Below are 27,802 nucleotides of genomic sequence, written 5' to 3' on the forward strand. Positions count from 1 at the left end.
AGAATCTAATAGAAACACTGAGGATAAGATATTTTTCTTCTCACCTTTCCATTCTGCCGCTGTTCTAATTTTTCAGTTGGTAAAAAAGCTGTTTTAAAGGATGGTAGCCTGTTTCTTAACAGCCAAATCTGCCCTTAGTTGAGCTTCCAATTTTGAAGTGCATTTTTTTTTTCCTGCTGTGTGACACATGGGGAGAAGCTGAACTATTAACAGTACTTCCAAAATGGCCATCTTCACAGCATCCAGAGCCACGGTCTGCATCACTGTGCAGAATTCCAAGCTCAGAGTCACTCTTCTGAGCATCTGTCATTTCTCCTTACAAAGTGACCTGTTTGACATACTGTAATATAGTTATCAAGGGTACTTGAAGAGAATGGGATTTTGTCCTTTATTGATTTGTAACTGGATGGCTGTGCTGATGCTTATGTGATTAGGTAGACTAATAGGTGTACTATTCTTACCTAAGCACAGAGTTGGGTCATCTTTGAGAACAAAACAAACAGCACCTTCTTGACGTGCAGAAGACACCTGGCATTGTTACATTACCAGTTTTCAGAGCAGCACTGTTTTGTTTTAGAAAGGTGTGTACCTGGGTGGCTTGCAGAAGTCGTGGCTGTACCCACTTACACAGGAGCACCAGACAGATGCCTCCCTGCCTGATTTACTGGAAAGCTGCTGATTATCTCAGAGCCATCTGTGCCATCCATCTCCTGGCCTTTCCAGAACCTCCCACTTTTATTTTAATTAACTATGTAGATGGGAATGTACCACTGTTACCTACGCAGCACTGGGCCGACGATCGGCTGCCGAAGGCGGCACTGGTTTCTGTTGCACGTGTGCACCATGTCTTTCCTTAGGAAGCATAATGATATTCATCAGAAAAACCCTTATGTGTTTTAGAATGAAATGTAAAGATGTCCGTGACCAGAAAGTAATGCAAACATTTTTGTATTGTGCTATTCCAGGATTTTCTCCGATCCGGAGACCCCAAAGACACAAAGATGCTTATAAAAAAACAAGCAGATTGGGCCAAGAACATTAATGAGCCAAAAGCAGCTGTGGAGATGTACCTTTCTGCAGGCGAGCACATGAAGGCCATAGAAATCAGTGGGGACCACGGCTGGGTCGATATGTGGGTTACAGCTTCGTCTCAATATACTAGAATCTTGCAATTCAGTGTAATTGAATTCTGCATAACTTTTCCAGTAGACAAAACCTGTTTGATGTGCACCTTTGTTTATATCAAGTAGAGCATAAGCTCTATTTGAAGCACACCTGCAATTTAAAATGTTTTTGAAATTGCATATGTTTAGGGTGTGGAGACATTACAACAGTGAAATATGAATGGGTTAATCTCTATTATGAGACTGTCTTCTGAAATATGCATGCCTTAAGGTTTTCACAGCAATCATCACAGCAGTGCTTGTGTGTGGTAGCCCATTTCTGTTGTTTTAAACTGCAAGAGATAACAAACTAGCGGGTAGGGAAGACAACTGGAGTGCAGGATTGCAGGAAGTAAATTCTTAGGCTACGCAGGTCCTAGTCAAATTCTCCTTGATTTACAGCAGTTCCTGCTTTGGGTCTTCTGCTGAGTCGAAATAAGAGCTTGGGCAGGTGACTCAGCATTCCCTTGCCTCGTTTTTCCTGGGTGGCAAGTGGAGTAATGTTTATGATGGCTCTTTTTTTAGGTCAGGCTTAGGGAAGCGTGTCCTGTGCGACTTAGTCATGTGGGATCCGCTGCTTCCGCTGGAGATGGTTTGCTGCAGTGTGGAATTGCACCCATGAGTAGGGATTGCAGAAACAGCTCTCGAGTTTGTAAAAGAAAAAACTAATGTTGAATGTTTGCTGACCACTGTTTCAACAGCGTGTTGCTGGTACTTCTACTATGGTATTAAAAAATCCCTGATTGAAAGTGAGGTCATTACAATGTTAAGCAAAAGGTAAAGTGGTAGGGCTGAACCTGAAACACCCGGCTTTTGTTGCTGCATCTAGGTTAATAGAAATTGCTCGGAAACTGGATAAAGCTGAGCGTGAGCCTCTGTCAAAATGTGCCTTCTATTTTAAGAAGCTCAATAACCCCGGCTATGCAGCAGAAACCTACATGAAGGTTGGTGACCTGAAAGCGTTGGTCTCTCTCCACGTGGAGACGCACCACTGGGAAGAGGTAAGCACGCCTTCTGTTCCTGTGCTTAAAGCTGCTGCTGTTGGCCCTGGCTGCAAGAGGGGCAAAGGGCACTGCTTTGTCCACTGCAGTGAAGGGAGAGACGAGGAGGAGGCAGCTTCTGCAGACTGTGCTTCAGAGTGCACAGTTAATTTTGTAGTATTGTTTCCTTGTTCTCTGAGCGTTTAATGGGTGGCTTTGTTTTGTTTGCTTGTTTTGCTCGGTGGGTTTTCTTTCTTTTCTCAAGTGTTGTGGCTGTGTTCCCTGGCCTTGCTTCCCAGCACTCTGTTTTGCCTCCCTATGGGTAGCTGCCCATTTCCTACGCAAATCCACAGAATGCTTCTCACCTGTGAGAAGGAAGGAATAGTAATTGTATTGAGGGAAGTTCTGCATTGGAGTATTGTTCCGAGTTGTGTGTGAGTGAGCATCTCACAGGTGTAATCTAGACCTGGTGAATATCTGCTCTGTTGCTGGGACACCACTTCATGAACTGGATTTACTGTCGGGTGAAGTTGTGCAGGCTTCTCTGGGATTTCCTTGGAAACGTAAGCCTGTCACTACGCATACCTCAAAGTTGGGGTCGCTGTTAATTCTGCTCTTCTTTCTTCAAATTGAGGTTTGATAGGTATGGCTTCTTAAGGAAGGATTTTCACAGTGCTTCTAGAACTGACAACCTGCTTGCCCCCTAGATTGTATGGGTGCTTTGGAAAACTGTAGGCTTAGTCATTTATTGATCCATTAGGGAATGCGGGAAGCAAATCTAAACTGCATTTATAGAGTTGCTCCAATCTCCTCAGAATATATATTCAGTACAAATGGAAATATTTTTGTCTTCTGCTGTGAGCTCTGCCACATTCCCTCAGTATGCACACATTCAAGTTTCAGTAGTCTGTAACCCACACTGTTACCACGCATAGCTTTCCTTTTGCTGTTGGTTGTTTTTTGTTTTAAAATACATTAGTTTCATACTGGAGAAAAGGTGGATTACAGTCTTTATTCTGTGTATTTTTATAGTGAATTTACTTAGAGCTGAAGGATTGATTGTATGAAATATTTTAAGCCCTTTAATTGTTTAAACCATGCAGTATTCTAAAATTGACTTTGTTATGTGCTTCAGGCATTTGCTTTGAGTGAAAAGCATCCTGAATTCAAAGATGAGGTCTATGTCCCTTATGCTCAGTGGCTAGCAGAGAATGATAGATTTGAAGAAGCCCAAAAAGGTAAGACTTCCTGATGCAGTACTCAAAATGTCCTCTGTACTTTTCCTATGCAGAATATGCTGTCTTTGCCCTGGAGAATTTTTTATCTGTGGTTTCAAAAACAAGTGCAATCAATACCTTCACACCTGTCTTAAAAATAAAGTAGCTGGAGGTCTCCTTTTTTAACTGCAAAGTGTGATAGAAATGATGGCATGCAAATACAGGTTTTCAATGTCATTACATAATTGAGCATGGCTTTGGCTTAAAAACAGAACTGTGTTTTGTTAATGCTTTTATCCCAGAACCTCACAAACTGGAGTGGAAATAACAGATTTTCCTTATATCCAGGTAACATTCACTTTGTATAAGTAACATTTGCAGTTTTCATGGATGTTGTTGGGCTTATAAAATTACTTAAAGAGAACTGTCAAGCTTCTACCATGTGGACAGGCTTTAGAATTTTACTTGTAAGCTGTGCCAGGGATAAGGAGAGATTGAAGCAAGCTCCATGTGGAGCCGGTGTGTTTTCAGTAGTTGCTTTACTCAGGTGCAGCTCCTTGTGACTTTTGCATCTGCTGTTTCCAGAGCCAGCTAGGCTCTAAGGGTGTAACTGCATTTGCTTCCAGGGCCAAGCTAGCGAGATGCCAGCCGTGAGCTGCCTGCACGCAGGGCTGGGCTGCGTGTCTCTGAGCCTTTGGCAGCTGAGCGGTTCGCACACACATCGGCGGCTGCTCGTGTGTTGCTCCCAGCGTGTTCCACACAGCGCCGTGCTGTCGTGTCCTGGCTGACACAGATCCCACGAGGTTGGGCGAGCAGGAGGTCTCTGCGTGGGGATGTGAGAAAGGGTTTTGTCGGAACTGGCTTAAGTCAAGAGGCAGTTGTGTTATCTTTATTTTGTTCCTTTATTGCCCTGTATGAAGGCAGTGTTTGCCAAATGCGTTTATACCAAGTGAGAAGTCTGAATCTAACTTTATACCGGCTTCTGAGGTTCGCTGAGAGAAGCTGTTAATGAGTGCTAGGAGGGTATAATAAATAGTATAATCTTCTAAAACATTCGGCGTTACTGACTAGAACTAATTTTAACTTTGTGTAGTTTTAAATGCGGCTGTGATCTGCAGTGTTTAGAGATTGCAATTGCTTGTATACAGATATAATGATTGTTGTGCTTTTACTCTTTTCTATATTAAAAAAGAACAACAAAAACACCTGAGGTGTACAAAATATAGCAGCTCAGGAGCTCCCAGGACAGTGCAAAAGCGCAGAACACCTACAACTGCATCTCATGTTCCATTAGCGTTGCTGCTTTCAAGTAGAAAAATACCAGTGTATAATCCCCCTCATCCTGCCCTGAATAGATGATTTGATATTGGCTGAATAGACCGCTCTTAATTTAAAAACATTAATTTCAGCTAATTGATATAATCACACTGTAAAATCCTCTTTGTTTTGTCTTTGTAGCATTCCACAAGGCTGGCAGGCAGAGAGAAGCTGTGAGAGTGCTGGAGCAGCTAACGCACAATGCTGTGGTTGAAAGCCGATTTAACGACGCAGCCTATTATTATTGGATGCTTTCCATGCAGTGTTTAGATATAGCCCAAGGTAAGTAACTGAAAGGCTTTTATTTCTTTCTACCTTCTTGTGCATGTAGACAGACAATTGCTGAGTTGTGATAGCATTGCTGCAGCTCCTTCACTGTTTTTTTTCTTTTATGCTGTGCATAGTTTTGGCTTGTGCTATTTTTGTAGTCTCCTGGTTTTCCCATGCACTTATGTAAAACAGATGAGCAAAACAACAACATCGGCATGTGTAGGCCTTGTTTTGAAATCTGGCTGGAATCAAAATAGTGCCTTCTGGGAGCCTGTGCCCTCGTGTAGCTTCCCTCAACGCGCTGCAGCCAGAGAAGTGATTGGAGAGTCCAAGTACTGGTAACTGAAAGGTGGTTCTGGAGCGTAAGATCTGCCCACTACCTGACTGTAGGTAGGGGAGATGCTTTACAGATTGTTTCTGCCAACAAATACAAATCTGGTTGTTCATGAGCTATCATGTTGTCTTCTGAAAGAAATCTGTATTTCTCTGGGAGAGAGGCAGAGTTGTGCTTAGAAGAACCAGCTTGGTAATGAATACAAAGGTTGGTAGTACTGCGTTTTGCTCAGTGCCTTTTTATTAGTTCATCCGAGAGTGCTGATATGTTGCCTCTCAGGTATTGTGTGGAGATGCAAATTGTTCCAATTTTTTTAGTAGTGTATTTAATATCTGTGAAACATTTCAAAACTCATTTTATTTGTAAATTCTGAAGGTATGAATAAGCTTTCCAGTGATGCACGGCTGCTCTTTTCTCCCTTTACCTAACATGTAGCCTCTAGCTGTGTTAAAGTCATTGCTACTTGTATTTCAGCGTGCTTTTTGTTTGGAGTAGAAACTTGCTCCCCAAAATAGCAAGTCTGTATAACTTGTGTTTTGCATAGGTAGATGGGAGACACTTGGACTGGTGTGCATTTCTTTTGGGAGTATCATAGTACACTGCTTTCTTCTCACTGAGTCTCAAAGGTTTACTGGGGCTGATTTCTAATGCTTTTCCCCCCCACAGAGAATGAAGATCAGAAGACTGAAATGTTGCAGAAGTTTCATCACTTCCAGCAATTGGCCGAAGTGTACCACGTCTATCACTATATTCAAAGATATACTGTAAGATATGTATTTTAGAAGTTGTGCGTGTGTGATTCCTGAATGGTTTTCTTTCAGAAGTCCAGAGATAAGCAAACATTTAGTGACTTCACACAATTAAATAGAGGGTGGATTACTGATACTGTATAGCAGCGTTTCTCTGCTTTCTGTAGTACTGTACAAGAACTTGTCGTAGCTCTTCAAAAGTGCAATGCCATTTTAGCAGATGTGTGTTTGTCTCAGTGTGTGCACAGAGAATATGACATGGCTGACTCTCCATCCCCAGTACTTGCTTTGCTGACTGTGTTGGTTTGGTTCCAGCACCCCGGATGTCAAGTGCTTTACGGCTACAGGGGGTTCTTCCTTTAATCGGGGCAGGCAGGTTACAGAGCAGGCACACCCTCATTGGGAGATTCTCACAGCACGTTACCTCTTTCCAGTGGTGATATATGTAAACTACTCCAAAAGACGTGCAATCTTGAGTGGGGAGCTCCTGCTGCTCCCAGCAATGATGGTAATGCTTGTTGGTGAAAATATCTTCTGTGGAGCATACGAGAATCCTCTGATCCATGCCCTTGCCCAAAACAAGAATCTCTGTACCTGAGGTCTCTGCTACTCAGACTATTTCAGTAGTGGAGGCTGCACACTGTTCATGCCCTGCTTTTTAAATAGCCTGCTAAGGATTCTGTTTTACCTGCATGGATCCATTTCTGTCTTTTTCTGCATGTAACAGGCATGAACTTTGGTGTTAAACATGCGAAATCTGTTTGGTATGTTCTGTCAGCATGGACAGAATCTTCTTTTTGCAGCTGCATGAAGGAAGGACAATACTTGGGATGCCTAGTGTTGTGATGTGTAGTGACATGAATTGTCTTAGAAATGTCTCTATTTTTAATTCCACAGGAGGAGCCTTTCAGTTTCCACTTGCCTGAAACACTCTTCAATATTTCCAGGTTTCTGCTTCACAGCTTAACAAAGGAGACTCCCTTGGGGATCTCAAAAATGTATCCTTCCAACACTGCACAGAATCTAGAGGCCGAGGTACACGAAAGGAGTAATTGATGTTGAGCCACAGTGCAGAGATCTACTTTAGGCTGTGCTCAGTTTCAGCTGTGGGTTATAGCTAATGGAAATCGACTTGTGCCCCTAAGGAAATAATCAGCACCTTCAAACCATTGTTTTTAACTGCACTACCTTTTTTTTTTCTTTATAGTCTTGGAGAGCTGTGCAAATCAACTAGCATGTAATCCTCAGCCACCCACCCAGCATGATATGTGACTTTGTCAAGGAGTGTTAGTCATCCCAACAGGATGCTGCTGCTGAATCTTGACAGCATTGTTGCAAGGATCCTGAGCTAAGATGGCGCAGGGGGAACAAAACAGGCACTTCTGCTCACGTGAGGCTGTTATAGCTGTGCAGTGTCTCTCAACCCAACATTTGCACAACTTTGTGAATGCGTGTTACGTATTTTGGAAGTAGAATCATAGAATCAGAGTCCTTAGAGTTGGAAAGGACCTCTGAAGGCCGTCTAGTCCAACTCCCTTGTAATGAACAGGGACACCAAAGCTGGATCTCTTACCTCGTACAAGGCCTTTGTGAGCACTGCAGAAATGCATCTGTAAAAGACAACAGAAGGGGTCAGCAGCTGCCGTAGGGAGGGCAGTTTTGCTTCCGTTGTGGCTCTGGATGGGATGTTTGCTTTCCTTTTAGAAACTTCCTCACTTAGATATTCTTTCAAAATGTTTTTCCTAACATGCCTTGTTGTGGTTGTGATTGGTAGCTTTCTGAACAGCAGCTACTGTTACATGCTAATGAAAGAGACGGCCCTTGTGCAGCGACACAGAGCTGGTGCTGCTGTGCAGCAGAGCAATGTGCCTCTTTGCACATCTTCGATGGTTAGAAAGAACATTGTATTTTTTCCTAAATACGTATTTTTGTTCCTTAATTTAATTACAGTAATACATTATTTACCCTGGCAAAACAAAGTAAAGCTCTGGGTGCGTATAAACTGGCGCGTCATGCCTACGACAAGTTACAGGGACTGCAGATCCCAGCTAGGTTCCAGAAATCCGTGGAGCTGGGCAGCCTGACGATCCGATCCAAGCCATTCCATGACAGCGAAGTAAGTAGTTTCGTGCTAATCACTAATATCTGAGTTGCCATATTCACAAAGGCTGAAACATATTATGCGTAGGTCTGTGTTAGCGTTCATTTCTGCTGGAAACAGGCCTTTTATTGTTATCCTTTAGGGCAGGCTTCCTTTTGTTCCCGAGAACAAACTAAAACCAGTTCTTTCTTTATGGGCAGGCAGCTTCTCTCCTCCCTCTCCTCTCTTTTATCTACCTTCCTCTCTGCCTATTAATTCTGTCAAGCCTTTTTCTGCATGGTCTTTGTGTCTTTCTGCAGCTGGAGGTCACTTTCATTTGTCCTAACTCCTAGCACTCCTTCCCTCCTCCCCCTATCCCTTGGGTGACCTTCCTTCCTCAAGTCTTATTTTATCACCTTTTCTTCTTCAACTGAAGTCTGAATTTCTGCAGTGCTCTATAAAGCCACGTCTCATGGAGTAGTCACTAAAAATAAGTTGTATTGTGCAAGTGAACATGTACCTGGCCAACTGAAATAATAGAAACAGAGTCTTAAGAATGGCCTAAAATAACTGTGCTCTTGAAAATAGGAGAGATGAATTGATTGGAGAACTTGAATTTGACCAAAACTGTGAAGGAAAAAAAAAAGTTGCTTCAATAACCTTCTCTTCTACTTTTTTTTTTTTGGCACTGTGCATTTGATACAAAATTCTGCTCCTTACCACAAAGACAAGGAGAAATTTCATTGTTAGAGTGGCAAAGACAGCTATTTCTAATGTGAAAGCATTTTCAGATGTTAAAGGATGTGATTTCACAGCAGTATTTCTTCAGGTCAGGGGCTGATGTAGTATCAATGGTGTAAACCTAAGGAACTCGTGTTTAGTTGAAACCAGGAGTACTGACTGTGCTGACCTGTTTGCAATCACTGTGCTATGTGTGTGTCTTTGCAGGAGCTTGTGCCCTTGTGCTATAGGTGCTCTACCAACAACCCTTTGCTAAATAACTTAGGGAATGTCTGCATTAACTGCAGACAGCCTTTCGTCTTCTCCGCCTCTTCCTATGGTGCGTTGGAGTGTCACGTTTTTGTTGTGCTTTTCAAGTAGGTAAATGTTAAAGTGAACAGGGTCAGCTGGTGCTGGATTTGTTCCCCGTGCAATGCTGTTTGGACAAACCTTTCCTCTGAACGTCGTTAGATTGGACTGAGCGGCTGCTTCTGGTCCGGGGATAGCTGCATCTCACTGCACGAGAGCAGCAGCAGAGCACTGCTGTGTTGTGGAAACCTGAATGTGTGAAGGATTGAGTGCCACTGCCATCCTTTGACAGTGTGGGGGGTTGGTTTTGGTTTTTATTTTCATCATGAGAACGTGTGGGGGAGGCACTGTTACAGAAGGTGAAGGATGTTCATTGTGGTTAAAGGGCACAGTGCTTTAGGAGGCTGTTCTGTCACTGTGCCCATCCAATGCTCCCTGTTTTCACACCCTTTAGAAGTGCTGCATCTGGTTGAGTTCTATTTGGAAGATGGTATCACAGATGAAGAAGCTGTATCTCTCATTGATCTTGAAGCTCCAAGATTGAATAAAAGCGGGAATAAATGGCAAGAGATGATGAGTGATGGTATCCTGCTGATTAAAAATTGCTTCCAGTCCCTTTCTTAGGAAAAAAAGAAATAACAATTGGGGCTGTTGTTGTTTTTGTTTGTTTGTTTTTGTGTGTGGTATTTTTTTCTGCCATATGACAAAAAAGATATGCTGTGTTTCCTTTTTACATTGGTGTAACCACCAGAATGGTCTTTTAACCTCATAGTTTTGTAAAGCTTGTTCATCACAAAAACACTTCTAATCGTGTGTATTGATCTTTTTAGCAGTGCAATGCCACGCTGTATCTGTTCTGTTGTAACTGCTTTCTGTGGAGAGTGGGGAGGGCCTGAAGTGTGTTACTTCCTTACAGTAACAGCTTGCTTCAGAGGCTGCTTTCTCCTTCACGAGGGAAACCAAGGTGGGCTTCCTTCATAGCAGTCTGTTTTGTAATGTTTCGGCACCCAGAGCCCCCAGTTGCTGTGGGGGCTGCATGGCACTGGGAGCAGAGCAGTGCACAAGAAAACACAGTCCCTAACAAGAATGGCTTGAAATGTAGCTTAAAGAGGTTGCTTTGTGTGCTTTCTGCAGTGTGAGAAGCAGACAGGCAGGAAATAAAGCAGAGCTGATGTCCTATTTGCTTATAGTCAATTTTGCTGTTCTATAGCACTTGCAGTGATACTGTAATCAGAGCAAGCCCTTCTCCAGTGTGTTCTATAACAGTCTGGGCAGTGTAGCAGTTTGAGAATGCTTTGACCCTCTGGAGGAACAAGGGCACCAGTCCTGGTGGAATGATGTTCTGTTTATTCTGTGAGATAGAGCTCACAGCTGATCTCGGAGGAGCTGTAGTTCTTCCTTAAGAAATACACCTAGATGCACAGAGCCTGAGGCTTAATGACAGCGCAGTTATTATTGAAGACGATGATCCCTTTACTGCAAAACTGAGTTTTGAGGTAAGAGCTGTACCTGCATCTTGCAGTCATTTCTTTCTTGCTACCAGTAGGAATCCAGAGGAAATTTTGCCTTAGTGCACATTGCTCTTCTAGAGTGAATGTGTGATGTAGACTCCCACAAAAGAGATACAAAGCAAAGGTCCAGGAGAGAGGCCCAGAACACGAGAGGGAAAGGGATTTCTGAGATGATAACTCCTGTCTTTAAATAAATAAATAACAACAAAACATTTCCTCTGCTGGGAAATGCCCTGAGAAACAAGCACGTAAAAGATCTCAAAATAAGCGTTCCTGAAATTTGGTTTTACCATTGTGCAGTGTCTTCCCTGGCTCTTTCTGTGTCAGGCAGGATAGCCACAAAACAGTCATTACTATGAGGTTTTAATACTTGCCCCTGGGCACAAGTGTTATTTGCAAGGAGCTGTGTTAACGTGTAACAGAAATTCAGGGGGAGCAAGCTGGAGGTGCGGCAGGACGCTGCTCTCACTGAAGCTGTTGGTCACAGTGGCAGTGAGGTTGGAGCCAGGCTCAGCCGGTTCTGTCTTAGCTTATTCCACTGAGCTGCACTTTGCATTTCACTAGATCTTACTAATCCTCAAAGGACTCTGCAGTTGGCAGCAGTAATTCTTTGTAAACCTTCTTACCTGCAGCAGGGCGGCTCAGAGTTTGTTCCTGTGGTTGTGAACCGTGCCGTGCTGCGGTCGATGAGTCGGAGGGACGTGCTGATTAAACGCTGGCCCAGGCCGCTGCGATGGCAGTACTACCGGTCCCTGCTGCCCGATGCCTCCATTACCATGTGCCCGTCGTGTTTTCAGGTACTCTTCACTGAGAGGATCAAAAAACCCCAAAGCCCACCGCCCCTGAGAAGTCAGTACATTGAAATAATTGATATGCCATACTTTGAAATATATTTAGTAAATTGAGTGATGTAGACGCAGAAGGCAATGGAAAACAAAATGAGCAATGTGATGCTCAGAGAAATGGCTGCATTCCTAAAAGCTTGAGGTAGCTGAGTTTGGGAAGAAAGGGTTGAAAAGCTACACTGGCAGTAGCAGCCTGAGCTCCATGGGCAAACCTCAGCTGAACAGCAAATGGTGATTTGTAGTTACTCCTTTTGCTCTACCTCTCTGGCATTCCATCTGCTCTAGCTGGGAGTCACCCTGGTAAGCTCAGTTGGCTTTCAGTTCAGACCCTCTAGTGATTCTTCCCCTCTCAAGAACGACTTTCTGAAATGTAGGAATTCAGTCTCATGTGGTTACATGCTCTTCAGTTTTCATCCTTCCCTCTGGAAAAGTAATTGATTGGTTTGAGCGTCTTCAACTACATTGGCAGTGATCTGTGCAATATTTGCTTCTATATTCTGGTTATAGCTCTGACAAGTAACTGGAAGCAAGAAAGACAATTCTTGTTCAATAGTAGCTTCAGAAGGTGTAGGAAACCCCCTTGAAATTCCATTTTCTTGGAGTTAGTCAGAAGCTAACTTGTCCCTCCATCTGTTTCTAATTCATAGATGTTTCACACAGAAGACTATGAGCTTCTTGTACTCCAGCATAACTGTTGTCCATTCTGTCGAAGGAGAATAGATGAGTCAAACCAGTGAAGAAGGGTGATCTTGTACCTCAGCTGAGAGCCTTCCCAACTGACTTGGCAAGGCACCTCTCGCGCTCTTAGGTTTCCTAACAACTTTGTTGTCATCTTGTTCTATTTCGGACATGAGTGAAACAGTGTTGAAGGAAATTTAACTTTTTTTTTTAATGGAAATGTCTGTTTTGGTGAATGTCCTCTATTTCCCAGATAAGCTGAAGTGCCACAGATTTTTACAGGAACGTTTCTAGATTCAAATTAGCCCACATAATTGTTTTTATTCCAACTTGTGTTAGAACTTAAAAATTTGTCCTTAATATGTACCTGTTGTTGACAGAACTTCAAATAAATGGGACTATTTTTCAGCACTGTTTGTCTCAAAATTTCTTTTAACCTGTGCAGAACTCGTGCTTGTTAAAATCCAAATAGCAGGTTGAGCATGGAAACTTCTATTTCATGTTAACTGAGATACCCACACAGTAAGTAAGGAGCAGTAAGTTCCCTATCTGTCTACTGACACACTGCTGATTCTAGTAACATCAGTGTGTTTACCATTAATAAAAGAAAAGCCAGTGACCTAATGGGCTAAAATGAATATATTTGCATGCTGAGAAGTATTAAGTTGCCAGGCAGGAATATCAAAGCAAGTTGAGGACTCATAGACAGCCAGTGCTTTCCCACAGTTCCTCCTCTGTACCTCAGGAATACTGACATCCTTTCAGCTCCTGTGATGTGATCTGAGCGTGCCTTGGTGGTGTGGGCACACGTGCCTGTCTGAGCTGGCATGGCTCCATCGCCCCTCGTGCTGGCTGGAAGAGGTGATGTGCTGAAGAAATATTTCTGATCAGCATCTTCCCAGCATTTCTTCATGCTAGAGCCATGGGAAGCAAAGTAAGAAGGTAGGAGGAGATGGACCTACCTTCCAATTTTTTTTTATTTTTTTTTTAACTGTTGCCAACTAAGTGTTGAGATTGAGGGGATTTTAATGACCTGGCTGTTTAACCAAATGTAGTAGTTTCATCCCATGCAGCAGCTAAGCCCCCATGCAGTTGTTTGCTCACTTCCCACCCACCTTGACAGAACAGGAGAGAATCAAAAGAGAGCCCAAGTGGAAAAGCTTGTGGGTCAACACAAAGATAGTTTCATTAGCAAAGCTGTGTTTGCCAGCAAAGCCATGACAAATGTATTCATTACTTCCCCACGGCGGGCAGATGTCCAGCCGCTTCCTGGAAAACAAGGCCTCAGAATGAGTCACGGTTACAGGGGAAGATGAGCGCGATGTCGTCAGGCATGGAGCTCCCCTTGGGTCAGCAGTCCTGGCTGCGTGCCCTCCCAGCTCCTCGTCCACCTCCGCCCATTGCTGGGTAGCAAAGCAAAGTGGGGAACAACAGAAACCCTCAACAGTGCCTGCGGTGCTCAACAACAGCTAAAGCACTGACATTTTATCAAGACTGTTCTTAGTTGCAGATCCAAAACACAGCACCACGAAGGCTGCTCTGAAGAATGTTAACTCCATTCTGGCCAGGCCCAGTACACAGAAGCAGCCCTGTGCAGCTGAATCTCTTGAAGATGTTCTCTGCGTTGTTCTGTAAGAGCTTGAGAAGTCATGTGGACAACCAGCTGGGCCGGGTTTGAATGGAAAAGTGATAGGCCTCTTGACTTTAATCCAGTTTAAATTGTGCCCGCCTCAGCGTAAGTTTTGTTGTTATGACATCCTCTCTTCTATAAGCCTTGGGAAATTATATTTCATGTTATTGAGTTAAGCTATTGGCTGAGATTGGTGGCTGCTGGTAAAACAGCTACTGTGTAAACAGCAGCACTTTGCACGTGATATCAGTGTGTGCTCGAGTTCCTCTGGAAAGTGATGCTTTGAAATCTATGCTCCTGTGAAGCCCACCTGCAGTGCTGCATTCGGCTCTGGGGTCCTCAGTGTCAGAAGGACACGGAGCTGTTGGAGCAGGGCCAGAGGAGCTGTGAGGATGCCCAGGGGCTGGAGCACCTCTGCTTTGGAGCCAGGCTGAGAACTGGGGATGTTAGATCTGGAGGAGACTCTGCAGGGACCTCACTGTGGCCTCCCAGTACCTAACGGAGACCTACAGGAGAGCTGGGAGGGGCTCTGTCAGGGAGCGTAGTGATAGGACAAAGGTAAAGGCTGTGAAGTAAAAGATGGTGGTCTTCAATTAGCTTCTGGGAAGACGTTTTTTAGTGCTGAGGCCATGAGGCCCTGGCAGTGCTGCCCATCCCTGGAGGTGCCCGAGGCCATGGATCGGCTCTGGGCAGCCTGAGCTGGAGGGGCAGCCAGCCTATGGCAGGGGAAGGGCTGAGGGCTGCGAGGTCCCTCCCAGCCCAACGTGCTGTGATTCCATCTAATGGTACTGTAGGGTTTCTGCATCCCTCAATGGTTCCTGACCAAATTTGCCTAATTTACCACTTTAAAAACATTCTGTTCTAATTAGTGCTTGTCTGCTTTCTGACTCGTATCTCAGTGTTTGCAATAAAGACGTTGCGACTGACATTGATAAACAGTGCTGTTTGATATGTGAGCCAGAATGCAATTCAGCTCATTCTCTCAGAAATGACTTGGCTTTGCAGAGCTAGCAGAAATGAAAAATTATAAAAATAAATAGACAAGGTTTGTAATTACACAGAGGCAGAATGGATCAAACGAGGAAGCTTCATTTATTTATTTATTTTTAATTTTTTTGTGAATATGCTCTGGGTTTGAAAAGCATGCCGGGCTTTTCCAGGCAAAGCTGTGGTGCTCCACGCATCTCGTAAATTGGAAAGATGTGCCAGTTCCAGATGCCTCGTGCAAATGAAGCTCCCTGGTGACTTCGTGATGAGAAGGCGCTGGATGTGCAGAAGTCCCACCACGAAGCCTTTCTCTGAAGCCCTTTCGGGTGGTTCACCAACTGTTCTCTTCCATTTGCCCTGCACCTCCACCTTGTCACCACTCACCGCTCGCCTTTCCCACCGCTGCGCTCCCCTGGTGACGCATGTCAGCTCTAAGCTCAGAGCAGCAGCTGCTAACCTCAGCAGGGGCTTATTGCATCAGAGCTTTACGTGGCGTGTTTGTGCACTGGGAAGATAAACCTGTAATCTGATGTGCCCATGTACAGGTATGAGCAGCTGCAGCTGCAATTAGCTAGAGGCACTGCTCTGGCCTTGGCAACACATGAAAAGTTAATTGGGAGGGACTTAGTACCGGCCGAGGATGTGTGAGGAGGTGGCATTTGCACACTGACAGAAGGAGACTTTGATGGCTGTGCAGGGCAATTGAGGCCCACCTTTGGTTATGGGAAGCTGGGCTTTCAGTGGTAGCAGCACTTCTGTGAGATCTTCCCCGCACACAGGAAAGGTTTCTCTGCTTGGTTTTCACTTTGAAGAGAACACAAAGCTTTCTGCTTTTTCCCTTTGATCTGTTTTGCATGCACTGAATTAACCTGCAGGGAACACTGATAAAAACATGGCAGGAATTGAAGCTGGTTAATTAAGGCCAAGGTGACACAAGCCCTTGCTCATCTCTTACCTGTGAGCTCCAGGCCTGGTTCATCCCCCTTTGTGCCGTATGGGCACTCAGATACCTCTCCTCTGCTCTTGGCTGCAAGGAAAGGTCAGCCCAGCTCCCTGGTGCAGCCTGAAATGCAATTGCTGTGGAGATGCTCAGGTCCTGCCAGAGCCCTGCTGCTGCCAAGGGCTGAGCAGACCTTTCCTGACCTCTGCAGGGACACTGGTCGGTCCTGGCATGCCAACTGGAATGGTACTGATGTTGAGAATAACACTAGCATAGTGAGAAAAGTGATAAACAGGGGATGCAAAAAAGGGAAGAGATGGGAGCAAATAGCTTTGGAAGCTGAAAGAGTAATCACAATTATGTGAACTACAAAGAATAACCTTGTCCAGCAAAGAGATCCTTTGTGGTAGGCTCTGATTTGTTCCCCTTGCTGTTCATGCTGTCCCACTCTTTCTGAAAAGTTAAAACCAGGTAACACCTAACAGCTGCTGGCTGGCATGAAGAATGTTCCAAACAACACTGGGCACATCAAGGAGGGAAATAGATCCAACAGCAGCTTCCTCTGCAGCTCTAATGCCCACCTACATGGAATTCATCACTTCTGCAAGGTTTCAAGGAGACTGAAGATGTCTGTCACCAGAATAAGAGGTCAAATGTTGGCTTCAGCTCAGAACTTGTGCCTTGTCCACAACCTTTCTCTGGATCAAGGCAGAACGATATCTGTCCAAGACAGATGGACGAGGTTATTTTTCAGGTGCTGCTGATGTAGCTGCCATGATGCAAACCATGTATAAAGCCAAGAACAGAGGAGGTGATGCAACTGGAAACCTGCTAGCAGGATCAGTGTTTTACTGTGTTGTTCAAACTTTCTCAGACAAATTTTGCAACAGAGAGCAAATTTTGTGGCTGAGAGCAAGTACAAGAAGGATTGCTGAGGGCCATGCTGCTAAGCACAGCCTTTCATCAGCCTACCCCTGTAATGGCAGCTGTGACGGACAGGCTGCTGTCACAGCCCTGCAGTCCTGCTATGCAGACCCCTGCTATGGAGGGACTGCACCAACCACGTCCAGCCCAGCAGCTGCTGCAGAGTCCAAACCCATGGCCTGGGGGTTCTGAACCACAAAATTCACTCCTGTTTGCTTTGGTCGAGCCCAACCACAAGAAGGATCCTGCGTGCTTTCTCTGTCTTTCTCTGGCACTCTCTCCAGTCTTCCTCTGGCACTCTCTGCCTGTGGGCCCGGTGGTAACGTGTCCCATTTCCCACATCCCTCTGTGGGTAAACTGAGGCATTTTGAACTGATGGGCACCGCAGGCTGTGATGGGCTGCCGGGGCACTCCGTGGAGCAGAGGCAGCACAGGCCGCGGGCGTCCAGCCCAGGCTGCAGCATGCAATGAGTGCGTTGGGCCCAGGCAGCAGGCGCTCAGCCCTCAGGCGGTGGCGCGGCATGCTGGGCAGTGAGGTGTGCAGGTGGGGCCGCCCTCCAGTTCCAGTGCACAAGCAGTACAGCTACCTGCCTGTGTATGACCATGAACCATGGTCTCCAACAATGACAGTGTGGGCCAGAAACAGGTGTCACCTTAAGACCTGCCCAGAAAAGCCAATTACCCCTGGATGATTATGGTTAATAACTCTCTTAGCCCTAATCGCGCTGACACCGATGCCTGGAGCTTACCATAGGGGGCACTTTATAAGGGACGCCCGACAGCCGCTTCTCTGCGGGGCGACAGCGAAGGCTGGGCGGTGGTGGAGCCCAACTGCAGGGGCGATTCCCCCTCACAAAACCCGACACTGAGTGCGACTGAGAGGCGCCCCACAAACCGCAGCCATGAACGGGACGGAAGGCCAAGACTTCTACGTGCCCATGTCCAACAAGACCGGGGTGGTGCGGAGCCCCTTCGAGTACCCCCAGTACTACCTGGCTGAGCCGTGGAAGTTCTCGGCGCTGGCTGCCTACATGTTCATGCTGATCCTGCTCGGCTTCCCCGTCAACTTCCTCACGCTGTACGTCACCATCCAGCACAAGAAACTCCGAACGCCTCTAAACTACATTCTCCTGAACCTGGCGGTCGCCGACCTCTTCATGGTCTTTGGAGGCTTCACGACCACCATGTACACCTCGATGAACGGGTACTTTGTCTTCGGAGTAACAGGGTGCTACATCGAGGGCTTCTTTGCTACGCTGGGCGGTGAGTTCTCCAAATTTTCAAAAATCTGACAGAAATTTCCCCAGATTTCAGGAGAGGGCGTGAGGATGCCCAGCTGCTCCTGGAGAGCCGGGCAGTGCGTGCCAGGCCCTGCTGCTGCTGCTGCTGCAGTGCTACTGGGTGGGAGGTGAAGAAAGTAGCAAATGGCACTTTTTTTTAAGCCTTATTTTGGTAGCCACCTGTTCCATCTCCTGCGAGCAACCGTGTAGCCATGAAAAGTAACCTACAGCAGATTGTGCAGCTGCTGGATTTGCACATCCTTTTGGCTCGCTTTCTGACAGGAGAGCTGACGGCTTCTGGAGCTGTGGGGCTGAGCGTTACTGCTGTGAAGTGCAGTGCAGTGCAGCCCAGCAAAGCTGCCTCCACTGTGCCATCCAGCTGGTAATTAGCAGTGTTAAATTAGGGCTGTGTGTCTGAGAACAGCCTCCCAGGCCAGCAGGCAGCTGTTGGCGGGGTTGGGCCCCGAGGCACAGACGACCTGAGCAGAACCTGGAGGCAGTGCTGCAGATCAGAGTGGGGCCGTGGGCACGTGGATGCAGTGCTGTGCGGGAGGAGGGCAGGATCCAGCAGTGGATCCCGAGGCGCAGCAGCACAGCGGTCACCGCTGGGGGTCTGCAGGCATCTTCTGACTCCTCACCGCACTGGTACTTGTCTTCTGTTCTGTCCCATCTCTGAGCACTGGATGGAGGTTCGCTGCTGATGGGGTCTTCCCCGTGCCAGAAATGGCGTGCCTTTGTCCTCCCATCATTTTCAGTCCCCGTATCTCCATCCCTCTCTCCCTGGTGCAGGTGAAATCGCTCTCTGGTCACTCGTCGTCCTGGCTGTGGAACGGTACGTGGTGGTCTGTAAGCCCATGAGCAACTTCCGCTTTGGAGAGAACCACGCCATCATGGGGGTCGCGTTCTCCTGGATCATGGCCATGGCCTGCGCAGCTCCCCCGCTGTTCGGCTGGTCACGGTACGGAGGGGCCTGGGCATGGAGCACAGGGTGCGGGCAGCTCTGCTGGTGCTGACCGCCCCGTGTGCTCACAGGTACATCCCTGAGGGCATGCAGTGCTCATGTGGGATCGACTACTACACGCTGAAGCCAGAGATCAACAATGAATCCTTTGTCATCTATATGTTCGTGGTCCATTTCATGATCCCACTGTTCGTCATCTTCTTCTGCTATGGGAATCTGGTCTGCACTGTGAAGGAGGTGGGTGCTGCCCAGGGGCTGGGGGCTGTGCCGGGCTCCATACGGTGACAGAAGGGAGCGGTGCCCCCCAGCCCTGCACTCACACGGGCCAAGCCCTCCCGATTCCATCCCCCCCACTCTCTGCCTGCAGGCTGCCGCCCAGCAGCAGGAGTCTGCCACCACCCAGAAGGCAGAGAAGGAAGTGACCCGCATGGTGATCATCATGGTCATCGCCTTCCTCATCTGCTGGGTTCCCTATGCCAGCGTCGCTTTCTACATCTTCACCAACCAGGGCTCAGACTTCGGACCCATCTTCATGACCATCCCGGCATTCTTTGCCAAGAGCTCTGCCATCTACAATCCTGTGATCTACATTGTAATGAACAAACAGGTAACTGCCAGCTGACTGCCTCTGTAGTGTTTCTCTTTGTAACAGCTGTGGGGAGCTCCCATACCTCCAGCACACCCTGAGCCGCAAGGGGATTCCAGGTACTGCGTGCTGGTGTGCAGGAGAGTGAAGTGCAGTTTACTCCTTCACGCTGTGCAGCTCTTGTTGATGCAAGCACCCACCTGAGAAATGTGCATGCTGGCCCAGCGGAGCAGCTGGGGCTGCCTCCCCCAATGCTGAGGGCTGGGAGGGAGACTTCACCAGGACAGTGTCCCTGGTGCAGACATGCTGGAGGGTTCCATGCAGTTCCCACTGCAGCACGTGGGATCTGTACCTGCGTTCCTCCTGCTGCAGCAGTTCTACTGGACAGTGCCCATGGCATTACCGGGCTCACTTTTCTCCACCCCCAACTCTGGGCCCAGCATGCAGGCAGCCCCTCAGCAGCCTTCTACCCTCACCACGCTGCTTCCCCTCTCTTCCAGTTCCGTAACTGCATGATCACAACCCTCTGCTGCGGCAAGAACCCGCTGGGCGATGAGGACACATCTGCTGGAAAGACAGAGACCTCCTCCGTCTCCACCAGCCAGGTGTCCCCTGCATAGGTCCCAACGCACCAACCTTGCCCACTGCCAGCGCCTGCCCGCTTCAGCACAGCCCTGCAGGGCGGGCTGCTCTCCCAACCATAGGAACCCTGGGAACAAGGCTGTGAAAATGTACACGTTTTATAATTAAAATGCAAAAGCTTAGCTCCTCCACTGGCATAACTCCGTGCTTCTCTCTCTGTTGATTCACTGAGAGCTCACACCTGTTGCACCATGCAGGCCCTGCAAAGCCCGGGCACGGCGGAGCCACTGCCACCTCCCTCACCCCAACCTGAGGGCCTTGGCGGGGCAGAGGCTGAGCCCCTCCCGGCTCCACTGCTGCAGACAGAGCCTGCAGCCACCAGGGCAGGGCCAGGGCGGAGGGCTGTGCTGGGGCAGGCTGAGCACCGCCAGATGCCCACTGCTCAGAGCTCCGTGCCTGGCCCTGCCCAGCACCTCAGAAGGACACCGCAGCAGCTCTGGGATGATGGGTGGCTTTTGGCACACAGGTGCCCTCCGTGCGGCAGAGGTGAGGGTGCAGATCCCACCTCTGAGCAGGTGGCACAGCGTGGTGCAGCTGTGTCCCGCTATGGCTGGGTGTGCTTGGATGCTCCCGGTGTTGGCTCCTTGGCAGCCCCACTCGCTGCCCCCCGGCAGGACGCAGCCCTTCCCTCCCAGCCATCCACAGACCCTCCCTGTCAGCTGCGGCCCAGCTCAGCGTCAGCCCACATAGGAGGCTTTGGCCGGTGCTCGTGCTTTTGAGGACGGATTGGTGCATTGCTGAGCTTCCTCTGTGTTAGAGAAGGCAAGACATGGGAGCATATGGTGCAGAGACACCGGCATATGTTCCAGGCACTACAAGATGGCATATTGCAATTGTAGCAGTGTTATTCATTTTTATTTTTAGCTCAGTTATACAAATAAGATGTTTTTCTTGCTGTTCAGCGTTATCAACATTTGAAACTATTTTTGTACATTATTATCCTCTCTGATTTCTAATCCTATGCAGCTTCGCGAGGTCTAATAAGGAACATACAGAACCCATGCAAGTTAAATCTTTAATAAAGAGCAATTTGCAAGTACAATTCTCTCATTTTTTTTTTATCGATACTTGTGCATATTCAGTGAAATCTGAAGATTAACGGTTTATGAATAATTCAGTGTTTAGGCTGATGTCTGACTCACGTACTTCAAATCCGAGGGCTGCTTTGGAGGGAAGAGGAGGATGGTGGCGTGTTTGTCGCCGCCCGTCGAGGCATTGCTCCGCAGAGCCACGCGGTGCTCAGTGGCCGCTCGGTGATGCGGCTCGGCCACCCGCGCTGAGCCCTGCGGCACAGTGCAGCGCTGGCCCTGCAGAGCGGCACGTAGGGCTGCCGCGCGGGGCCGGGAGCGCCGTGCTCTGAGCCCGGCAGCGCGCGAGGCGCGGGCAAACACTGCGGCTGCTGCAGGAGCCCCACGCGGCCCGCAGCGCTTAGAGGAGCTCGCAGCTCGTGCCCGCGGCCGCCACTCCCGCTCCGTCCTTTTCCAACCATCTGCTCGCAGCATTCTTTCTCCCTTCAGCCTCTCACAAAGATCTGGGCAGGAGCGCTCGGGCTCACCTGTGTCCACTGCGGTGGGAACCCGGCAATTAGCGGCTGCCCAACCGGCCCTCGCCGTCACCGTGCCGAATCAGATAAATCAGCTGCAGGTGAGGTGGGCCTGAGAGCTGGGTTGAGGCTGCGGTGCCTGGTTGGCGTTTGGGAGCTGCGCAGCCATGGAGTCTCAACCAGGTCGGGGCTGTTAGGCTGCAGGGTGCGGGCACCGCGGTTCCCTTTTCTGGGGACGGGCGCGGTGACGCTGTTTGGCTTTGGAGGACCGCAGCCCTCGGGGCTGTGAGCGCCTTCGCCTCACGCCGCCGTTTTGTATCACTCGCAGCCAAAGCCGCCGGCGCTGCCCGGCTCTCCAGCCTGCTCGCCCGGGGCCGGCGGAGCCGCCACCCCCCCACGCTGCACATGGTGCTCGAGGCGCTGCAGGCGCAGGACGGGAAGAAGGGCGCCTCAGTCGTCGCCATTAAGCGCTTCATCCTGGCCAAGTACCCCACGGTGGACCCCGTGCGCCTCAAGTATCTGCTGAAGCGGGCGCTGGCGGCGGGGCTGAGCCGCGGCTTCCTGGTGCGGCCCCACAACTCCGCCGCCCTGGGGGCCACGGGGCGCTTCAAGGTGAGCGGGGCTGCAAGAGCGGGGCTGGGGCTGGGCGCTGCCGATGCCGGCTGCTCCCACGTTCTGCTCCTTCCCTGCTCCCAGCTCGCTCCCAAGAGGCTGCAGCAGAAACAGGCGCAGGGCCAGGAGGATCCCGGGGAGGGACCGGCCCCGAAGACCGGACGCAGAGGGGCTGCCGAGGCTGCCCGAGCCCCTGCGGTGGTGCGGAGCGACGGAGGGCAAGGTAATGGCAGGGGTCTGGGGCGGACTCCCGTGAGGTGCTCTGCCTGTGCTCATCTGCTGCTGCTTTTCTGCAGGCGCTGCCAAGGAGGAGCCGAAAGCAGTGAAGAGGAAGCCGAGGGCAAAGCCTGCAGATGTGAGTATGGCTGGGTGAGGAGGCCAGGGGATGCCAGCACTGCACCCAAGCTGTGGGTTGTGGCATGGCAGCAGCCTGAAGCACTCTGTCCCCTCCAGGCCCAGCCGGCGGTGGAGAAGCCCAGGAGTCATGGAGTGAAGGCCCACCAGGCCCCTGGCAAAGGGCGGCCGCAGCCCCCTGCAGCTCCTGCTGCCAGCGGTGTGCGAGAGGACAGTGCTGACCGCCCTGCTGGGGTGAAGAGACCCAAAAAGGCCCCAGCAGCCAAGAGCAAAGGGAAGGTTCCTGAGGAGGCCCAGGAAGCTGCCTCGAAGAAGGGAGGTAAAGCCAAGGCAAGGAAGCCTCAGGCAGCTCTGGGTGCTGGTCAGGGGGGGAAGGCTGGAGCACAGGAGGCAGCTCCTGGCAGGAAGGTGTCATAGGGGCCCCAGGACTTTGACAGCACAGCGCCATCCCCAGCTGAGTCTGGGCTTTGGGCTAGAAGCTGGTTTTAATTCCCAGGTGTTAATTCTGTTCATCCGCTACTAATAAAGGTTGTCTGATTCATGGAATAGCACAACTCCTGCCCTGCATGCCTGCCAAGGTCCTTTCACCCAGGGTGAATCTGCAGCCTTGCCCCATGTAGGATGGGAAGGCACGCAGACTTGTGGAGTGGTAGTGAGCTGTTGGCTCCTGTGAGCAGTGCTGGAGTGACTCTGAGGGCCCACGTGTATGCAGGCTGGTGGTGAGCCCCAGTGCAAGGTGATGCCCAGGCGGGGGGCTCAGCTATGGTGGGAAGCTCAGGGCTTGTCACTGCTCCCACAGCGTTGGTGCAGGGGATGTGTCTGGCCCTGTGCCCTCCCAGCTGCCCTTGTGATAATGCCTGGCTGAGCTCAGATTACAACAGTGCTAGGGCAGGAGGGATGGGTGCTTTCGTGGTCCACCACGGTGTTTGGAGTTGCCTAAGCTCCACCCACATTAAAGAGGAAGATAGAAGCGCTTTAGGGCTCAAAAAAAAGCTCGGTGTTTGCAGCAGACTGTAGGAATGCTCATGCTGTTGTTATCTGTCTGTGCACAGTACCCATCTCAAAGCCTGTCTTGATAGCTTCTGCCAGCCAATGTATGAAAGCTTTCTTTATGATAGTTTTAAATGCCTGAATTTTTCCTGCTCTGTGCAGAACAGAGCCCTTCTGAAGGTCAGTCTGATAATGCAAAGGTTGTCAGTCCTCCTGGGTGGGAGAAAGTAAGTGGAAGTAAAACCCTCTTCCTAAAGAGGATTTAATTAATCTTCAGCTGGCTTTGCCAATGCCCTCCAAGGCTTCTGGCCTTGCTGTGCGGCTTAAGCAAGAGCTGAGCAAACTAACTACTTTTAAACTTCAGCCTTGGCCATGTTGATGCATCTTTAAATCTGAACTCATGTTCCCCAGCGTCAGGGTGAGGGATGCTGCAGCAGTAACCCAGCAGAACTCAGCTGCACCTTCAGTAGTGGTCAGTCACAAATGACTGCTTGCCAACACTAGATGTCCTGCAGTGGAACAGGGCAGGAGCTGTGTCCTCTCTCATCGAGCCCTAAATATAAAGCATAAGGCTTCTCGAGAGGCTATATTATTAAGTGACTGGATTTAGCTTTACTAAGGATCAGCTTTAACGCAGGAAGATCCCTGTGGTGTCCAGGAAGAGCAGTTTTTACTGAAAGATGGTGGAAGCGGGAGGATTTCAGTAATGCTGTGGTTATCGAGCCCTGCAGGCTGGGGATGGTGTCACTGCTGAGGCCAGAAGCCTTCAGTGCTGCGGCAGCACAGAGCAGGTGCTGGGCTGCCTGTAGCTGGGTGAAGGCGCAGTCGGCCCCAAGACTGTTCCTGGCAGTGCGAGGGTGTCTGGCCCTGTGGGTAGGCATGGCGATGCTGGTCCTGGTGTGTGTTGGTGTGGTTTATTCAGGTCCTCTCGTGGCTTTTCTACCTTCTGTGTCAGATCCTGTTCTGGTGGGACCTTCCTGCACGCTAGGCAGGAATGGTGAATCGCTGCGGCCTTAAGAGGATAAGACCTGTGCCACTGGGAAAGAAGATGGTTCTTGCTGAGCTGCCAGCCCCGAGCACTGCGCTGCTGCGTGGTGGAGCTGGCAGCTGCCTGCCTCCCCGTGTTCCTGAGGTGGAGGAGCACAGGGATTTGCATGGCCTGTGTGAGAGAAAGATGCCTCAGACAAGAGATGGCCTCTTGGTGTTAGGCTCTGTGTGTACCAGGAAGTTCACTACGCAGGGTTTCAGCACCTTGTTTTATTACAAAGATAGGTTTCTCCGAGAGTCTGCCACTTCCACTACACAGCAGGTAAGGGCACTATACCCACAACACATGCCAAAGTTTAAAAACATGTTACAAAGGGCTCAGGGTTCAAGGCAACACTACAAACCCTCAAGCATTTGCTCTTTTAAAGTTACCTCTTTAGAATGGTTGTAGCTTTTTTTTTCTGCTTTGGAAAAAATTAAATAAGACAGCAATAGACCCCAATACGTGGCCCAGTCACATCACCTGGAGTCAAACCATGCTCACTACTGGCTCACCTGTGCCCTTTTCCTGTAATGACATGGGGCTGTTGCTCCATGGCCATTTCCTCACCTCCAGCCAAGCTCAACATTCTCTACTACCCTGGTCCTTCTCACTGTCGCCTTCCCTGTGCTGGGCCTGTCTATATCTATGGCAACTATTCACAGTTTCTAAAGAAAAAAGTCAAGATTATTTTTTGTGTGAAATCACTTTCAAAATAAAATGTAGCCCAGCTACATTAGTTTCTACTCTGAAACCACATCCTCAGCAAAGACATTAAAACTTCTACAGTGTATGTACTTTTTCTGTAGTTCTCTTGAAAAGAAAAGAAAAAAAAACAACAAAAAACAAAACAACAAAAAAAAAAAAACAACAACGGAACCCCAAACAAATCCTCTTTTCTTTCCCTCCCCTCCCTACCCCTTTTAACATACTGGATAAAGTCTATCATTTGTTTTAAAATAGATATCTATATACACATACACAACTCTGATGTTCTAACTTCTGACAAATGCGTTACTGGAAATGATGGGGTGCGACCACCTGCCCGTGGCAGTAAGTCACCCAGGAGGAGTTTGGTGGACCAGGTTTCATCCTTTCCAGCTGGATGAATAATGGAGGCTCACCTTGAGACCCTGCCTGGAGTGAGGTAGTCACTTTTTAATATATATTTGGCAGTTTGGAAATGTGGTGCCTACAGCTAGGTTTAGCTTTCATGGGCAGGTTGCCTTTGTCTGCAGGGGAATGCTGGCTTCAGACGTGTGGTCCAGCCTCTGAAGAGGGGCCTGAGTGATGCTGGAGAAGACCAGAGCAGTCATGGCTGCCCTGGCTGAGGAACAGGAGCTGCCAGCAGAGAGAAAATGGGGCCCATCCCAGCGTGGCATCCAGCAGATGCTGCAGGACAGCAGTGGAGTTCCTGGGTCTCAGACAAGTCCTGTTTGTCTCTGCAGTGGGACTCTGCTTGCTGACATCACTATGTGGAGTGTGGCGTTTCCTACCTCTGTTTGCACCTTGTGATGTCTGACCTGCTCTGCTGACTTGTGGAGTGAGAGCAACTTGCTGCCACGGGGATGCGTTGCTTGCCTTTATGGGCTGACAAACTGAACGTGTCACAAAACCATTTTTGTTGCTCTCAGGTGGTGACTATGGTGTACTGGCTTCAAGGCAAGCAAAGCAAGCTGCTTTAAGAACAGCCTTCTCCAGCACTGGCCTGCTTTAGGTGACGATCCTGGTGAGATACCAAAGAGTGTGGGACAGAGGGAGGAAGGATGATGCCTGGATGTTCTGCCCTGCATGTGGCTCAGTCTGCTCTGTCAGAGGACTGACAGAGGTGAGGTGAGCTCAAGTCAGCACCATAGCTGTGTATGCAGCCAGTAGGGTGGGGAGAGGAGTGAGGAGCGGCTCGCTGCTTGCAGGTGGAAGCGATGCCTGTCTGGCTGGAGGGTGGGTTGTAAGGGACATCTGCCTATCCTACTGCACACTGCAGTTCACTGCATGCAGGCTGGGGAACCGGGGCAGGGCAGAACAGTCCCACACCAACATGCAATGCACTCCCTCCAACCAGCTAGCAGCTGTTAGGGGATAAAGTGCTTTCAGCATTCCCCTGCTACATAGGAAGCAACTGCTTTAACTCACCCCCAGTTCCCTGGGTTGCCCAAATCTCAAATGAAGGAGTGGTTATGTTTGCACATACAATACAAAAATTAAAAGGCACAAAAATACACAGAATGCAGCAGATAGTGAACAGCTGATTGTCCATGGTGTCAGAGAAATGCAGGTGTGAGAGGGCTGGTGTGGAATGGAGAACGTGCTGCCGTTGCTCTGATGGCCTATGCCATCTCTGCTTGTTACTCCCTGAGGCTGCTTTTTTGTTATGGCTTCTGCAGCCTGGTCTTGGCCCCTTGGTCCATGAGGAATGCAGACAGGGATGTGGGGAGCCAGCTGCTCAGGAACGAATTACTGAGAAGTGATGAACCAAGCTTGCCACAGATGTCACACCTCCATTTCTGGCTTGCAACAGCAGTAAGTTATGGGTGCTACAGTGTTGACCAGATGGTTTTCTAGCTGCACAAAGGCTGTCTTGTTGCTTCTTGATACGTGAGGGAGCTCTCTGGCTGCAGGTAAGGCCCACCATTGCCACAGGGCTGGTTTGAGAATGACCCTCATGGACATGGACCAAGGTGTCCCCGTGGTCAAGGCAAGTTCCCTACAAGTTACTCTAGGGGTCACTTCCCAGGCTGCAGTCAGCCTAGGCTTCACTGCAGCACTCGTAGATGTTGTCCTCCATGAGTGCAATCACTTGCTCAAACTTGTGCTGGAGCTGGGTGCGCTTTGTCGTGGGGTTGGAGTCCAGGGCGGCCACGATCTGCAGGAGAGGTGGGCACATAAGGGACAGGCAGCACGCAGCCCCGTCTGCCTGCCCCACCTGCCTCATAATGCCTCAATCCCAGCTGGAGCCAGGATGGCGAGTCTAGTACTGGGACACAGCCTGCACCCTCCAGGTGCAGCAGGGGTTGGCTGAGTCCCTGCTCTCACATTGAGGCAGAGGGAGAAAATGCAACAGAAAACCCTGCAGGGAACCTCCTAGCACAGAGCTGTCCCTGCGAGGCAGGGCACGATGAGCTGCGTTCTGTGTCACAGCCAGGGCTGCACTGC

The 27,802-nt window shown here is 49.1% G+C and overlaps 4 protein-coding genes across 6 annotated transcripts in view; 3 read left to right on the top strand and 1 right to left on the bottom strand.

Moving 5' to 3' along the window:
- IFT122 (intraflagellar transport 122) overlaps window positions 1-12,232 on the top strand; it is a gene marked incomplete at both ends in the record, with an annotated part of 29,603 nt that extends 17,371 nt beyond the window's left edge. For all 3 annotated transcript variants that reach the window (XM_079540511.1, XM_079540512.1, XM_079540513.1), the window contains 12 exons: window positions 966-1,132; window positions 1,993-2,164; window positions 3,279-3,381; window positions 4,819-4,959; window positions 5,948-6,045; window positions 6,928-7,028; window positions 7,981-8,146; window positions 9,059-9,170; window positions 9,594-9,722; window positions 10,556-10,635; window positions 11,283-11,447; window positions 12,143-12,232. In XM_079540511.1, the coding sequence (XP_079396637.1) occupies window positions 966-1,132; window positions 1,993-2,164; window positions 3,279-3,381; window positions 4,819-4,959; window positions 5,948-6,045; window positions 6,928-7,028; window positions 7,981-8,146; window positions 9,059-9,170; window positions 9,594-9,722; window positions 10,556-10,635; window positions 11,283-11,447; window positions 12,143-12,232 (1,524 nt within the window). The remainder of the gene's footprint in view (window positions 1-965; window positions 1,133-1,992; window positions 2,165-3,278; window positions 3,382-4,818; window positions 4,960-5,947; window positions 6,046-6,927; window positions 7,029-7,980; window positions 8,147-9,058; window positions 9,171-9,593; window positions 9,723-10,555; window positions 10,636-11,282; window positions 11,448-12,142) is intronic.
- Window positions 12,233-17,556: 5,324 nt separating this feature from the next.
- On the top strand, window positions 17,557-20,101 carry RHO (rhodopsin; the record flags this gene model as incomplete). Its single annotated transcript, XM_079540589.1, has 5 exons — window positions 17,557-17,917; window positions 18,724-18,892; window positions 18,967-19,132; window positions 19,263-19,502; window positions 19,982-20,101. 5 exons carry the CDS (start codon window positions 17,557-17,559, stop codon window positions 20,099-20,101), a joined length of 1,056 nt encoding a protein of 351 aa, XP_079396715.1.
- A 1,732-nt stretch (window positions 20,102-21,833) lies between these two features.
- H1-8 (H1.8 linker histone) lies at window positions 21,834-23,049 on the top strand (the record flags this gene model as incomplete). The annotated part of the gene is made up of 5 exons (XM_079540310.1): window positions 21,834-21,849; window positions 21,995-22,278; window positions 22,363-22,501; window positions 22,575-22,633; window positions 22,732-23,049. 5 exons carry the CDS (start codon window positions 21,834-21,836, stop codon window positions 23,047-23,049), a joined length of 816 nt encoding a protein of 271 aa, XP_079396436.1.
- A 4,346-nt stretch (window positions 23,050-27,395) lies between these two features.
- Window positions 27,396-27,802, bottom strand: part of PLXND1 (plexin D1) — a gene marked incomplete at both ends in the record, with an annotated part of 62,834 nt that continues 62,427 nt past the window's right edge. Inside the window, one exon of the mRNA XM_079540384.1 lies at window positions 27,396-27,512. Within this exon, the coding sequence (XP_079396510.1) occupies window positions 27,396-27,512 (117 nt within the window). The remainder of the gene's footprint in view (window positions 27,513-27,802) is intronic.

This window comes from Tetrao urogallus (genome assembly GCF_951394365.1).
Source record: "Tetrao urogallus genome assembly, chromosome: 10".
Lineage (NCBI taxonomy): Eukaryota > Metazoa > Chordata > Aves > Galliformes > Phasianidae > Tetrao > Tetrao urogallus.